Source organism: Delphinus delphis, chromosome 5 (assembly GCF_949987515.2).
Source record: "Delphinus delphis chromosome 5, mDelDel1.2, whole genome shotgun sequence".
NCBI classification, from domain to species: Eukaryota; Metazoa; Chordata; class Mammalia; order Artiodactyla; family Delphinidae; genus Delphinus; species Delphinus delphis.
In genome coordinates, this window is record NC_082687.1 from 103,172,441 (window position 1) to 103,188,237 (window position 15,797).

General features: G+C 49.5%; 1 protein-coding gene across 2 annotated transcripts in view; it reads right to left on the reverse strand.

The window, feature by feature from the left end:
- Nucleotides 1-15,797, reverse strand: part of CRMP1 (collapsin response mediator protein 1) — a 68,487-nt gene that overhangs the window by 32,349 nt on the left and 20,341 nt on the right. For both annotated transcript variants that reach the window (XM_060011808.1, XM_060011809.1), the window contains exons 2-4: nt 12,444-12,532; nt 7,345-7,529; nt 3,549-3,713 (exon numbers count right to left, since the gene is read on the reverse strand). In XM_060011808.1, the coding sequence (XP_059867791.1) occupies nt 3,549-3,713; nt 7,345-7,529; nt 12,444-12,532 (439 nt within the window). The remainder of the gene's footprint in view (nt 1-3,548; nt 3,714-7,344; nt 7,530-12,443; nt 12,533-15,797) is intronic.

The following is a 15,797-nucleotide window of genomic DNA, read 5'->3' on the forward strand; positions in this document are numbered from 1 at the left end:
AAAACCATAATTCAAAAAGAGTCAAGTACCACAATGTTCATTGCAGCTCTATTTACGATATCCAGGACATGGAAGCAACCAAAGTGTCCATCGACAGATGAATGGATAAAGAAAATGTGGAACATATATACAATGGAATATTACTCAGCCATAAAAAGAAACGAAATCGAGTTATTTGTAGTGAGGTGGATGGACCTACAGTCTGTCATACAGAGTGAAGTAAGTCAGAAAGAGAAAAACAAATACCGTATGCTAACACATACATATGAAATCTAAAAAAAAAGGTCATGAAGAACCTAGGGGCAAGACGGGAATAAAGATGCAGACCTAGACCTACTAGAGAGTGGACTTGAGGGCACAGGGAGGGGGAAGGGTAAGCTGGGACGAAGTGAGAGAGTGGCATGGACAGATATACACTACCAAATGTAAAATAGATAGCTAGTGGGAAGCAGCCGCATAGCACAGGGAGATCAGCTCGGTGCTTTGTGACGACCTAGAGGGGTAGAATAGGGAGGGTGGGAGGGAGGGATACGCAAGAGGGAGATATGGGGATATATGTATACGTATAGCTGATTCACTTTGTGATACAGCAGAAACTAACACACCATTGTAAAGCAATTATACTCCAATAAAGATGTTAAAAAGTAAATAAAAGAATATTCAAGAATAGAATAAACAGGGAGCATTTCCAAAACTTATGAGACCCCAGAAGTCCTTTTTCATGGAATATTTATTTTCTCACTCATCAAATATTCACTGAGTACTTACTATGTACAAGCACCTTTCTAGAAGCTAGAGATACAGCTGTGAACGAGGTAGGAAGGATCCCTGTCTACATTCTAGTGGAAATAAGCAATGAACAAACAAACAAATAAGATAATTTCATGTAGAAGTAGGAGGCAGAAAGAGACTAAACTGGCTGATAATAGTTTACAGTTTCACAAAACATTTGCAGTGACCCTTCTCAAGAGGTAGAACCTATTTCCTCACTCCTTGAGCGTGGGCTGCTCTCGAGACTGGCTCCGCCCAGCAGAACGAAGCGGAAGTGTCAATGGACACATTCCAAGCCTGGGCCTCAGAGGGCTTGCAGCTCCACTCACCCTTGCGGAGCCACCAAGGGAAGAAGCCCACGAGAGCCTGCTGGGGAAGGGAGGGTGTAGAGAGCGGTCGCACCTGCCCCATCCTCCCAGCTGGGGCGCAAGGCATGAGTGAGCCACGGTGGGCAGAACCGCCCAGCTGAGCCCAAACCAAAGTGCCTTTCCACAGAGCTGTGAGCAAAGAAATAACTGCTGCTTTTCATTAGTTGTGGTAAAATATACCTCACATGAAATTTACCATTGGAGCCATTTGCAAGTGCAGGGGTATTAAGTACGTTCACATTGTTGTGCTTCCATCTCCAGAACGCTTCACCTTGGCAAAACTGAAACTCTGTCCCCATTAAACACTAATTCCACGTTGCCCCTCCCCCAGACCCTGGCAACCACCATTCTACTCTGTGTCGCTCTATGAACTGGACGATTCTAGGCATCTCACATGAGCACAGTCGTACAGCATGTCTTTTCTGTGACTGGCTTATTTCACTTGATGTAATGTTCTCAAGGTTCATCCGTGTCGTAGCAGGTGTCAGAATTTCCTTCCTTTTCAAAGCTGAATGACATTCCACTGTAAGGATGGACCGCATTTTGTTTATCCAATCATCCTTTAATGGACATATGGGTTGTTTCCTTCTTGCGACTGAAGAATTAACACCGAGTTCAGACCAGGAGTCTCACACCTGGTACCAGAGCTCTGACACTATGTATGGGGAGTCAGTGGGCGAGCCTCAGAGAGGTCAGCTTGGTGACTTGCCCAGTGTCACAAGGCCAAGAAGTATGAGGGCAGGATTCAGATTCAGGCAGCACAACTGCTGGGATCTTTCTACAACCTGGACTATGATTCTGTACAAAACAAGAGTGTGATTCACAGCAACTTCAATGAAGGGATAAAACCATCTGGATATAGAAGCTCAGACTTACGAGACCCAAACTGGTAAATGGGCAAGGAACACAATCGGACATTCACACAAAGGAAAAATGTAAGCAAAATGTTTAAGGTAATTAGCAGTTAAAGAACTGCAATGTTCAATGGTAGACTGACTTTTATTCATCAAATTAGCAAGGATTTCATACAACAACACCCAATGGTGCAAACATGCACGGAGTGAGAGACATGGGCTGTGGGCATGCAAGTGGGTGCATTTCTGGGGAAAGCAATTTGGCGGTAAGTGTCATGATTTTGAAAAATGTTAAAACCTTGACCCCCGTAATGCCATCTCTGGATCGCATTACAAAGATGTTCACCAAACACGATTTACAGTAAAGCAAACAGAAAACCTAAATGCCCAATAAAAAGGAAATAGCTACGCAAATTAACCATTACATTGTGTATTACGAGCCATTAAAAAGTAATTAATGAAGAGTAATGATTACTCATAAAACGTTAGGTGAAACACGGATTCCAAATAACTGCTATCGTATAACTATATATGGAGAAAACTGTCTAAATAGATGGGGAACAGAAAGCAATAATCCTTAATATTAATGGTAAGTGGCAACTTGGGGGGTAAGACCAGAGGGAAAAACTTTTTCCTTCTCTTGATTTTCTGACTTTTTTTTGTATTTGGGCGATGATACTTTTACGAGAAAACACAGTATATATATTTAAAAACTTGAAAACACCCCCCATCTCTCCTTGAAGCATCTCATTCATTCGATGGTGCTTCCTCAGAGAGCCTCAGAACGGCCTCTTTCCGAGGGACCCCTCACGCCTGGTTTATTCTGTTCTCTTGCTCTGTGTTTCTGTGGGTGTTCAGTTCAATTCACCTCCATTTGGTGTAAGGCACACAGTAAAGTACCCACACTGTGCAGAGATGTCTGGTTTGAGCTCACACAGAGGGGAGAGAGGGTGGGATACAGAGATGCACAGACATAATCCCCTCCCTCGTAAGCTCAGGGTTTAACAGAAGAGCCAGACAGACCACCAGTGTCCCGTAATCCAAAAATAATGGAAAAGGGGACCCCAAAGAGGCCCAAGTAACCTATGGATATTCAAGGGATGAAGCAGTTCTGAAGTTCTGATTGGGGAAACTGGGATAGTTGAGCTGGGAAGCAGAGTAGAAGAAAGGGCATCCCTGGTAGCGGGTGTGGGGACTGCAACAGCAAAGGCCCAGTGGAGCAGCAGGTTTCAGGGGATGGCGTCCAGGATAATAAGCACCTAGATGAGTTTATGGCAGAGAAAGAAAAGTGAGGCTAGATCAATGGGGGCCTTGTGCGCCAGGCTAAGGAAATCGGGCTTTCTTCTATAAACAGGGGGAACCTCCAAAGGGCCTGAAGGAGAGGAAGACAGACTCCTTAAGGAGGGTCCAATTTTTCCACTGTTTCTGGGGCAGGGCACAGCTCACAGTTGGGCTCGTAGCAGATGCAGATAAAGGGATTCTAACTCCACAAATCAGACCCACAAACAAAACGGGGATTCCAGAACTGTGCCCCCATTCTGGGGCTTTAACTGACCTTTGTCCTGCACCAGCACCTCGAGCTCTTCCCTAACACCGTCGTGCCAGCTGGTGATGTCCACGTGCAGGGAGTAGTCGCAGCAGGATTTAGTGTCCGCCGCTTCATGCCATTTCTCGAAGGAGGTCAGCAGGCTGGACCCAGGTTCAGGGACAACATGGTCAACTGGGACAGAAACATATGTGTCACATTCCAAGATGCTGAGGACCCAAGTCAACCCAGTGGTAGCCTCTTCACTGCCGTCATCAGCATCATTATCTCCAATGTTAGCGCAATCGTCGTGACCTTCCCTATCCCCCCCATCACCACCATCACCGTGACCATCATCATCACCACCACCACTTACATCATCAAGATGAGCATCCTCGTCATCACCATCCTTTTCATCATCATTCCCACCATCATCAACATCAGTACTGCCATCGCTGTCACCATCATTATCATAGCCATCAGCAGTGACATGGTCACCACCATCTTTAGTCTTCATTACCACCACTGTCCCCACCACCGTTACCGTCATTTCATCCTCCTCCTCGTCGTCACCACCACCATCGTTATCATGACTGTTTATTGAATGTTTCTGATGTGTCAGATACCGCCACAAGGGCTTTATATAAATTATCTCATTAAATCCTCGCAACTACCCTATGAAGAGAATAAAAATATCCCCATCTGACAGATGAGGAAACTTAGGCTCAAAGAGGGTGAAAAACTTGTCCAGGGTCACACAACTAGTAAGCAGTACGGAGAAGATTCCCAGAGTCCTGTCAGCTGCAGAGTCTGGACCCTTTCCCGCTACTCCATGCTGCCTTCGTGGGCACAGAACGCCAAGGCGAAAAGGACCTAAAAGAATATGAACTTCATCATCCCCTTTTCCAATAAAGTCTTAAATGTAAAGCAGATCAAAGGGGAGACAACTGTCTTTTAAACCTCACTGGCCTTCGCACATCCCTCTAGCTCCCACCCTTTTTTTAACATCCACCCTTCACGGCCAGACGTCTGTAAAGAGCAGTCTCTGCCCCCCACTCCCGCTCACTCCTCCACCCACCGAGAGCATCAGCCTTTGCTAATTCGACCTTCCAGTCCTCACTCTACTTGACCTCTCAGAAATCAGTGAATCATTCCCTCCTTCTTTAAACTCGCTCCTCCCTGGCTTCCATGGCAACGGCTTTCTGGCTTTTTGTCCCACTTCTGTGGCCATTTTTTCCTTGAAGACTCTTCCTCCTCTGCTTGACCATTAAGTGATCAAACTCCTTATGACTTGGCCCTAGAACTTTCTTTCTACGTGGCTGCTCATTCAAATGTATCCCCCCCTCTCAGCCACAGCATTCTGAACTCTCCACTAGGATGACTCAAGAGCTCCTCAAGGTGAGAACGTCCAGAACCTCATGCCACATCGTCCCCTCCCCGACCCCACTGGCAAAGCTGGTCCCCCACCCCCACCCCAGAATGGTAAGGATACCGCCTCACCATTCCAAAAGCTAGAAGCCAAGGGGTTACTCTTGACCCTTCGCTTCCCTCATGAACCTCCATTGCGGATCCATCACCACTGCTGATTTCCCTCTGATATGTCACCGGAGCTGTCCACATCTGGCCACCTCCTGGTCACACTCCTAGTCCAAGCCACCCTCAACTCTCAGCTGAACGACTGCAACCACCTCCCACTGGTCTAGTCATATTCAACCTAGGCCACTCTATTCAGGTCTCTTTAAAACAGATCACATCACTCCCTTGCTTAACATCCCTCAATGGCCGCTCATCACCCATATGAAAAAGACCAAAATCCTGACCTTGGCCATCAAGGCCCAGTACCATCCTCTCCTCCCAGCCGTATCTCACAGGATTCCAGCCCTCAATCTCCGCACCTTTGCCTCCTAGGCCTTCTTTCAATTTCTTAAACACAAGATGTGTTCCCCCACCACAGGGCCTTTGCATGTGCTGTTCCCTCTTCCTGGAGCTCTGCTCCCCTACACCCTCTTCACCCAGTTAACTCCCACTCATCCTTCAGATCGATGCACAAATGCCACTTCTTCAGGGAAGCCTCCCCGAGCACAGCTCAAAGCACTGTGCCCCTTTCTTCTGTAGAACTAATCCGCGTATAGTCATTTGTGTGGGTGGTTAGTGACTCCCCATGGACTGCGAGGCCCTGGAGAATAAGCATCATGGCTGCTTTGTTCCTTCTCTTCCCCACCACCTAGCACAGTGCCTGGTGCAGAGCAACCCTCAATAAATATCTGTTAAATGAAGAAATGGGGTGGGGACTCAGAACCTCCCTGCCACCCCCCACACCTCCTAACTGTGGTTCTCACGGTGACTTCATAGGCTCTTGGTGCTCCATGAAACATACTTTGAAAACCACTCTTGTGTAGATGGGGAAGATGAGGCCCATGGGGTTGGTGGAGGGGTCCCCCAGGGGTTTCACAGCTGGTGATGGGAAAAGAGCCAAGGGGAACTCCAGGGATCCCGATTCTTCATCCAGGGCTCTGTCCTCTACCTCACACAGGTCCCCTGAGCCTGGAGCTTCCATCTCCAGCTCTCAGAATATCCCAGCTCCTGTTCCCAAAGCACTTACCACCACATGCCATGCACCATGTTAAGGAGCCACATGTATGGGCTGGGGGCACATTACAAAGTCCATGTTACTGACGAGGAAGCTGAGGCTCACAGAGGCTTAATACTGCCCAGTGGTGCAGCTGCTGAGTGGCCGTGACCAGTGCAAACCCTGGCAGCTAGGATCCAAGTCCCAAATCTGGGCTCCTCCCACGTTCCTAACCAGCAGACACAGGGCTGCTTTTTGGAAAAGGGATCAGAACGGTGCTTGAGCTGGGCCATACCCTCCTGGCTCAGGGGGACGGGAACTCTGATACATGAGCTCTGCTCACAGTGGCCAACTCCAGTCAGCGTGCACCTCCAGAGGAACTCTTTGATGGGGAGAGATGGGCAGGGTTGGGACCAGCTCAGGGACAAGCCACCTAGATGTGGAGTCTAACTATTGAAAGAATATTTCAAATACACTGCTGCCTATTTAATCAAAATTGCTCATTAAAATGGAATCCAAACAAAAGCTCTGTTGGATTAAAAAAAAAATACAACAATCTGGCTGCAAAGGGCAGTAGAGGAAGAGTCCAGCAACCCAGACAGACCACTGTGGTAGATGGCGTTATTTGTCCACAATTCTTTCCCTTCCCACCCTCACCATGGTTCACTGTGGACAGAATGCAATTTCAGGGACTTTGCGCTTGGCCGTGTGATTTGCTTTGGCCAACAGAACAGAGGGCTGAAGTCACAGTGTGTAGGTGAAGAAATGAGGTGGTAAGAGGAGGAGCAAGTTTCTGCCAGACACTGCCTGCACTTCTGCCTTCCACTTGGAGAAGAGCACGGTTGAGTTGATCATTGGTTCCAGAATGGGAGAGCCATGGTACCCCCACCCCAAAGCCAACCCACAGCCTAAAGCAGACCCACACCAGTCCTGCTCCTATTCCTGTGGACCCTTGAATAAGAAAAACAAGTGTTTGCTTGAAGTTTGGGGACTGTTTGTTATGCAGCATTATCATAGCATTACGGCAGCAACACTGTCTAACACAACCACTTCCCAGCTGCGTAACCTTCAGCAACTTATCTCACTTCTCTGAGCCCTTACAGCCCCATCTGTCATAACAACATCTACATCACTGGTTCCAAAACTTTAGCCACCTGCACACCAGGTACCCTGAGCAAAGTGCCTGGTGTTACTCGAGATGCTGAGGATGCATTAGAGCTGTCACAGCCTATGCCCTAAGGCAGGGGTACGACTCACTGATCATCGTGGTCCCTCCTGCCAGTGCTGCCTTGGTCCCTTGGAAGAAGTCATCAGCGGCCGTCATCCCCTGGGAGGGCTTCTGCAGGTACGTGTTGACATCGATACCTCCGGGAATAACCATCCGCCCATTGGCCTCAATGGTCTTCACTCCACCGGGAACAATTAAGTTCTCTCCTATTTGCCTGGGCACAAACAACAGAGACGGACTTTGGTTCTTAAAAGAAAAACAAAATGGCTGTCAACCGTGCAGCTTCCGTTCCATTAGATAAACATTTCTGAGGCAGGTCCTACGCAGGCCACTGGGTGAACAGAGATAACTGAGGCAGGGTCCCTGCCCTCCAGGGGCTCACAGCCTAACGAGGAGGAAAGGCATGTAAAGCAGATGGTTACAATCCAGTTCATACAGGGTGTGGGGAGCACAAGGTGGGCCATTTCACGAGCCTGGTTATCTGGGAGGGCTTCCAAGGGGAGGCAGTGGCAGAGCTGAATCCAACAGCAGTGAGACCAGCATCAGGTTCTCTGAACAGCCCGACACTCCAGAGCACTTCACACACTTTTGGCAACTGCTTTGGGGACACAGAGGTGAGCGATGGGGGGAAAGCAGTGAAAAGTCCCCTTAGCTCTGCAAGTCTTCAGAGACAGGGCCGTGAAGTGAACTGTGACGCCCCAAAGTCTATATTTTGAAGTCCTAACCCCCTAGCCCTTCACAATGTGACTGAATTTGGAGAGAAGGCCTTTAAAGGGGTCATTACGTTAAAACGAGGCTGCTAGGGTGGACCCTGACCCAAACTGACTGGTGTCTTTATGAGAAGAGGAGATTACGACACAGACATGCAGAGAGAGGACCATGTGAGGTCACAGGGAGAAGACGGCCGTCTATAAGCCAAGGAGAGAGGCCTCAGAAGAAACCAACCTGCCCACACCCTGACCTCAGACATCCAGCCTTCAGAACTGTGAGAAACAAATATCTGTTGTTTAAACCTCCGAGTCTGTGGACTTTGTTATGTCAGCGCCCGCAAACTGATACTGACAGGCAACCTGGGTTCTCATTTGCAACAGTCACGAGCACCAGCCTCGGGAAAGCTTCTTAAGCCCCCGTAAGACCTGCCATGAGGGAATCACACGGCGGGTGGCAGAGCTCTCCTAGGCAGGCTGACCAACACTTTTGTTTCCCCACGTGCTTGGTGCCTGGAAACTTCCTCTAGAAGGAGGGCAAATTCCAAAAGCTGGGAAACGAGGAAGAAGAGCCTAGGAATTTCAAAGCCTTGCCCCTGCGGTGTCCACTGTGTCTTATGTGTTGGAACCAGAGTCAGGTGACGTATCCCTCACCAGGGTGGGGTGAGGGAGGCTCAGCCAGACCAGGACAGATTCAACAGCTCCACGGTCAGTGCCCGGCTGACAGCACTACATCTGACCACGAGCAATTTTTATTTAAAAAAGAAATCCAGTTGTTCTAAACTCTTGGGATGTGGCCCCAATATTGGTTTTTCTAAGTTACCTAAAAATACCAGTGATGAAGACATAGGAAAATATTCCTTCAGTGACCGCAATGTCAGGCCCCAAACAGAATCCACTCGCAGGTGCGAAAGCTCCTTGCTTTTCTGGACTCCTGGGCCGGCTGGTCCAGGCACGTCGGGGCACAGAAGTGACGGGGCTCTACCTGGGGCTCTTCCACAGAACTGGAGCATCGCACACTGTCTACCCTGAAACCAGAAACTGGTCTAGTCCAAGCGCAGTGCCAGGGCCATGGCGAGCCCCAGGAAATGTCAGCATTTCTGCCAATTCCACCAGCACTACAACTGCGGCCGCTGCTGCTTCTAATCGCCACCCCACTCCCTCCGTAATTCCCATCGTCATGTACAGAATCCTGCCTGGTCCAATCTTCTCACCGTCCATCTCCAAGCTCATGGCCATGTGCCAGGAGCTAAAGGGAATGGGGTTCAGAGAAGTCACCCCCAAGCTTTACACCAAGAGCAGTGAACCGCTATTGAGCACCAACTATAGGATTCTCTTCTAATAAGCCCTTCACCGACGGTCTCACTTGCGCTCACACTAGCTTCTAAAGAAGACGGGGGTGATGTTCAGAATGCGTAGCACTGGCAAAGGAACGGGCTCCGCCCCATGAGAATGCGCATGCGCAGACACTCGGCACAGCCCAATCCGATCCCGGTCTGTGACTCAGCCGCCACACCGCGGTGCCAAAAGCTCTACGGCTCAGGGCCGTTCTTAGCAGGCAGATCATCGCCTATTAACAAACGCTCTCTAATCCCCTGCCAACAACCTGTGACGGAGGAAGTATTCACATTCTGCAAAAGAGGAAAACGGAAGCCGGGGCGGGGCGGTGACTTATCGAAGGCCACGCAGCAAGTCAGCGCTGGATCTGGATTCAAGCCCATTGTCCCCAAGTCTAGTATCAGGCTCTGCCCACCAAGCTCGGCTGTCTCCCTGCTTCCCTTCTGCAGAAGCAGCAGATTCTCCCCGAACTGGGAGTAAACTAAATGGAACCCCGCCCCCCATGAATTAGGAGGAAGATTCCCCGAATGGTTCTCAGCGGCAGTGTGCACGGAAGGAAAGGGAAGAGAGGAAGGAAGCCGGAGAAGCAGACCCCTGCCCTTACCCCAACGTCACCCTCACCATCACTCAGAAAAAAGTCCTGCGCCATCAGCATCTGATTCTCCAATGCTTAGCCAATTGGATGGAGCCCTCGATGAATCATAACGGATTCTGCACAAACCCGGCTGAACAGCTTTTAGTAAAACTTGGCAAATGGCCGCAAAATGAAAGGATTCTTGGGGTTTAATCAAAGTGAAGGGAAATAACCGAGCCTCCTCATGCCAAGCGGTTCCTCAGGCTCTCCCCCCTTCCACACCTCCTTCTCAGTCAGCGGGGACCCGTGCCCCACGTGACCATCTGAAGACCCTGCAAGACATTCAGGCACAGACACTCGCTCTGCTTAATAAGGCAGGAAAAGCAGCCCCAGTGCTTAGAAAGCTTTTCAGCAACACGGTTAAAAGTAAAAGGCGTCTCCCACTAAGAGGAGCGGACAAATATTGAATTTACGGAAACTGCCTATTTCCTGAATACCCTGGGTGGCCTAAGTCTCCAGGTGTTCACACAGCCTTCCAACCTCCAACTCTGTGTCGCTGCAGGGAATGGTGGTCCCATGACAGGGTTCTCCGCGTCTCTTTGTCCCCAGGACTCCAGAGGCCCCGCATAAGTGGGGAACTCGGTGCCGATTGGTTGTGCCTTATCTAAGCAGTGGTGACTTAGAAACCTCACTTTATCATGCATCTCACCACACCCCACCCCACCCCCTGCCTTTATCTCCTTTCTGGTTCCAGGCTGTACCCTGGCTGAGGTCGAGGTCCCCACCATCTGATGTGTCAGTGTTTGTATGTTACACTCACTTCAACACTCCAGGGTCCCATCCATCCTTGGCATCGTGCCAGGTCCCTGGCTGGGAGGCAATAAGGCAAGACCCCTCGTCAGGGGCAAATGCACAACCAGGGGGGAGAGGCGGCCAGCACAGGGGGAGCGGTAGCCAGTACAGAGGAAGAGCCTGGGCTCCGGAAGGCTTCCTGGAGGAGGAGCCACACAAGCTGGGCCCATAGGACAAACAGGAGTTGGGGGGCAGGGGCATGAAACGAGAATGGGGGGAGGAGCAAGGCATTTCAGGCAGAGAATTTATGGGTGCAAGGTTGTTCCCAGGCAAGAGTGCTTGGCAAGTTCTGCAAACATCAAGTTTTCAGTGGGGCTGGAAAGAGTGAGCTGGGCAGCGGGGGGAATGAACTGGAGGAGGTGAGGCCTGAGCTGGCCCAGAAATGGTCAGATCCATCCAGGACTAGGGGTGGGGGCAGGCAGAGGGAGGCAGGGGAGGGCTCAATGCTGCCTTGAGCACCTACTCTTCACAGGGTCTTTGCACAGATGGTCTCTTAATGATCATGACAGTCCACAGCCCCCTTCTCTCCCCTCCTCACCATCATCATCGTCGTCATCAGCGCATACATGGCCCCAGGATGGGCCCACCAATAGACCCCACCCCCTCTGCCTTTCCTTCCAGTGCCAGCTGCCAAACTGGATCCTGAGATGGTCTCTAACTCTACTCTCCCAGACTCCAGAAGAAGAGGCCGAGCAGCAGATGGTAAAATGTGGAAACCACGTAAAAACCACTGTCTGGTGTTTAATGGACTGAATTGTGTCCCCCAAATCCACATACTGAAGCCCCAATACCTCCGAATGTGACTGTGCTTGGAAATAAGGTGTATAAACAGGTAATTAAGTTAAAATGAGGCTGCTAGGTCGGGGGTCCTAATGCAATAGGGCTGACGTCCTTATAAGAGGAAGAGAAGAGCAAAGGCCACGTGAGCACACAGCAAGAAGACGGCTGTCTGCAAGCCAGGGAGAGAGGCCTCAGGAGAAACCATCCCGCTGGCACCTTGATCCTGGCCTTCAGCCTCCAGAACTGGGAGAAATAAATTTCTGTTGTGTAGGCCATGCCATCTGGGGTATTGTGTTATGGCAGCCCGGACAGACTAACACACTTGGGAGGTCCTAGCAGGGCTGAAGGGGCAGCCAATGGGGAGGAGGCAAAGGAGAGCTCCAGTCCCAAGGCATGTCTTCCCTTTAAATGCCAAGGCTCTGCCTGGGGGCTAAACATGACTCCTTCTCTCCCAGCCCCCTCCACCCAATTCCAGAAATTCTGGGCAGGGAGAAAAAAGAGCTGTGAATCAGTCAGATGAGCTAGGTTGGATTCGAGGCCTTGACCCTAACTCATTCTGCAACGTGGGGCAGCCACTTAACCCCACGGCCCCCCCTCCCAAGAACAGAAGAGGGGCCAGCGTGTGTACTTCACAGCCTCTGTGGGCATCGTGGCCTGTGTGAGCGCCGTGGCAGGGAGCCTGGTGCGGTCACGGGGCGCTCAACAAACACAAGCCCCTTCTACAGCCATGGTTTGCACCTCCCCACATCTCTCCATCCCTGAGAGTCACAAGAGCTGGCACATTCATTCTGGGGCAGAACACCAGCCTTCCAGTCCCTCTAAGGGCCAGGCAGCCTAGGGAGACGGGCTTCTTAAAAGGTCTGTTTGGTCAACCCACTTTATGAGTCCATCTTCCAGGTAGACATCGGCATAGAAGGACTGGTCATCGTTGATGATTCGTCCACCCTTGATGAGGAGTCGGTCACTCTGAAAAGCCAAGCAAAGTAGTAAATGTCATTAGAGAAGAGCCAGGAAATGTTTTTTTTCTTTCTAACTTTTAACATAAAAATTTTCAACTCTTTTCTAAAGTAATGGTATTAAAAAGCCCCCTGTGAACCTTCACCCAGATTCTTTAAATACTTCACCCTTCTCATTTCACCTCTTTCCCCTCCAAGCACTTTGGCTTTGTTTTCGCTGAGGTATTATAAAGCAAATCCCAAATATCATATAATTTCACCTATAAATACTTTAGTCCATGATCTCTAACTGTTGAATATAATAAAACTCAATTTAGAGACATTTTAAGAGACAGTGAAATGATCAAAAAATAAATGCAACTCCCCCAGAAAAACTCCAACCAACGTTCTGATGTTTTTCTCCCATTTCCCTCTATTTTCCATACTTGTCATTCTAGCACACACAGCCATTCACTCACCCATGCACCCATTAGATACCAGCCGACTGCCTCGGCTCCAAGCCCGGGGCCAGGCCCTGATGAGCCAGGGTAGAATGAGCTCTCGTGGAGCTGATGAGGGAGAGACAGAAGTTTAACAAATCCTGGGAGCAGGTGGGGTTCCAAAAGGGGAGAAGTATAGGGTGCCCACCGTGGCCACAAAGTAAAAGGGCTGCGAACCTTATTAAAGGTCAGGTAAGGCAAGCTCAGATCGAGAAAATAATTCTAGATAAGCTGAACCAAACAAAGGGTGGGGGAGAAGGCCAGTACGGTGAGTGCTGGGTGTCTGGGCAGAGAAATGGTGTGCCAGGTCCCAGAGGCAGCAAGGGATGTAGCAAATTCTAGGAGCTAAAAAGAAAACAGGATCGTGTCCTTTTTGCATTTTACCATAACCATAGTTTTTAAGTGGCTGCAAAAGATTCCATTTTGTGGATGCACAATAGATGGTTAATTTCCCCCATTGTTCTTTCTAATGTTTCACAATGATACATATTGCTATAATGAACATCTTTATGCACAAAGCTTTTCCCTGAATTTGTACTGTTTGTTAGGCTAAATTCTCAGAAATGTAACAACTGAGTCAAACAGTATAAACCTTGCGTTCAGCCCTTGATAAATATGACCAGATTGCCTTCCAAAAGTACCTCCCCAGTTTGCCATCCCAAGACCACCAAAACACCCTTGGTTATCATTAATATTTGTTAATTTGCATTTCTTGGAGGCTGAGAATTTTTTTTGCCACATGCATATTGACTATTTGTATTATCTCCTAGCTGGAGATGGGGTGATGGATAAAACACAGCTTCTGCCCTTAAGCCCCACCCTTTGGTCAGGAAGACAGACAGGAAACAGACAGCAATGATTCAGGGTAGCCAACCTCAGAAGGAGTGTCTTGCATGGGTTCCCCTGGAGGCAGAGCCTGAGACAAGGATTTAGAGGCAAGCAGTGATTCTGGGAGGTTACTCCACGAAGCGGAGTGAGGGAGGCAGGCACTGATCTGGCTAACACTGTGAGCAACTGGGGCTCGATCCCGCCGGGACACTCTTAGGAACCCTCTATCACAGAATGTGCCTCAGATCCGTGCCGGTGGTCCCAAAGCATTGACCACGAGAGGAAGGCAGAGGATGCTGCGCAAGCCTGGAAAAGGAGGGCTTCACCCAAACTCAGGAGTCAGGCAAGGCTTGCTGAGCAGACACAGAGCACGCAGCCTGCTGCACAGAGCCCTCCAGTGGGTTCTTGTCACGGTATATTTTCCCCCAGAGTGAAAGCCAGGTCAGCCAGACCCTATTTAACCTGGAATCCTACTATGTAGGCAAAATTCACTCTCTCATTTGATTCAGGTCTGTGCTCAGTGTCACTTACCTGACAGCCCTCCCCTTGGCTGCCCTGTTTGGAACACCTTACACCGCTGCCCTGCCTGCAGACCCCTCACCTCTTACCCACTTTATGTTTACATGGTACTTAATATAGTATATCTGACATAGTCTCTATTTACATGTTTGTTTAAAAATGTGACTTGTCCCACTGACATCAGAGCTGTGGTGTGTTACCCCACTGGCTGTGTCAGGCACAACTCACAGGGGGCCAATCATAGACACGTTGCTGTGGATGGATGGTACCACCTAGAGTTGCCCCTGCAGTTTCTTAAGAGACTTAGCTCCATGGGGGCAGAGATTTCATCTATTTTCTTCATTGTTCCATCTCTGATACTTTGGACACAGCCTGGCAGGATGGATGGATGGATGGATGGATGGATGGATGGATGCCTGTACTGATTCTTGAAGGATGAATGGGTGAAGATGGAGAGAAAAGGCATCACAGCCGTAAGACAAAGAACTATGAGCCGCGAGCCAAGCAAGAGAAGTATGTCCTGTTCTCGAGGAGAGGGGTCTCTGGAGGAAGGGGCTTCAAGCTCAGTCACTCCCAGGGCCGACAACCTCCCTCTTAGCCGTAAGACTGAAGCCAGGACCTAGGGAAAGAGGCATGGGCCCTGCATATCCAGAAGCAGAGACACGCTGGTGTGCAGGTTTCCCCGGACACCAGAAAGCAGGAAACTGTGATTCATCGGCAGCTGGTGCTTGGCTTCTGGAACATGGCCTCCCACAGGCAGCCTTCTGCCTTGTCACATTTAATAGAGGGCTTTTCAGGCTAGTCCTGAAAGGTGGTATTTAATGCGCTGCACGCCAGAAGATCAGCCCCGCCCTGCTCTGCCCTTCCCAGAATCAGATGTTCAAATCCACGCCCCCTCCCTACCAACTACCAGCAGATACTGTGGGCAGCTACCACCGGGGTCCCGGCTCTTTCTGTTCTCAGGGGCCAGCATGTTTCTAAAAAATAAGCCCACCAGAAGGCAAGAGCTGATGTGACTTTTTTCTTTTCTTCCTTACAGTTAGTACTGTGTTTGCCTTTTAACTGGCACTTTCAAAACCGTGTTCTTTTCTAGCCCAGAGGGGTTTTGTTAGAGGCTGAGCCCAAAGGAGATTCCCAGGTGTAGTGAGTTTAGAAAATTCTGGGTTAAACAGAAGCAAAGATCGTTTTTATGTCAGGAATTCCCAGATCCTTTACTCTGCTGATGTGTAATGTGAATATTCAAGAGGGGAACTGAGTTTGATCTCTTCCAAATTTAGACCCTTCATTTTGCGAGACATTTGACAAAGGGACTCCTCCTCAGAAGACACCTTAGGAAATGTGATTTACGACAGTGACGCTCTCCACGCCTGGATGTGCTGAGTGGTTCTTGTGGAATGTGAGGTCTAGTCAACCTCAGATGGAAATGGGGCTCGAGATGAGCTGAACTCT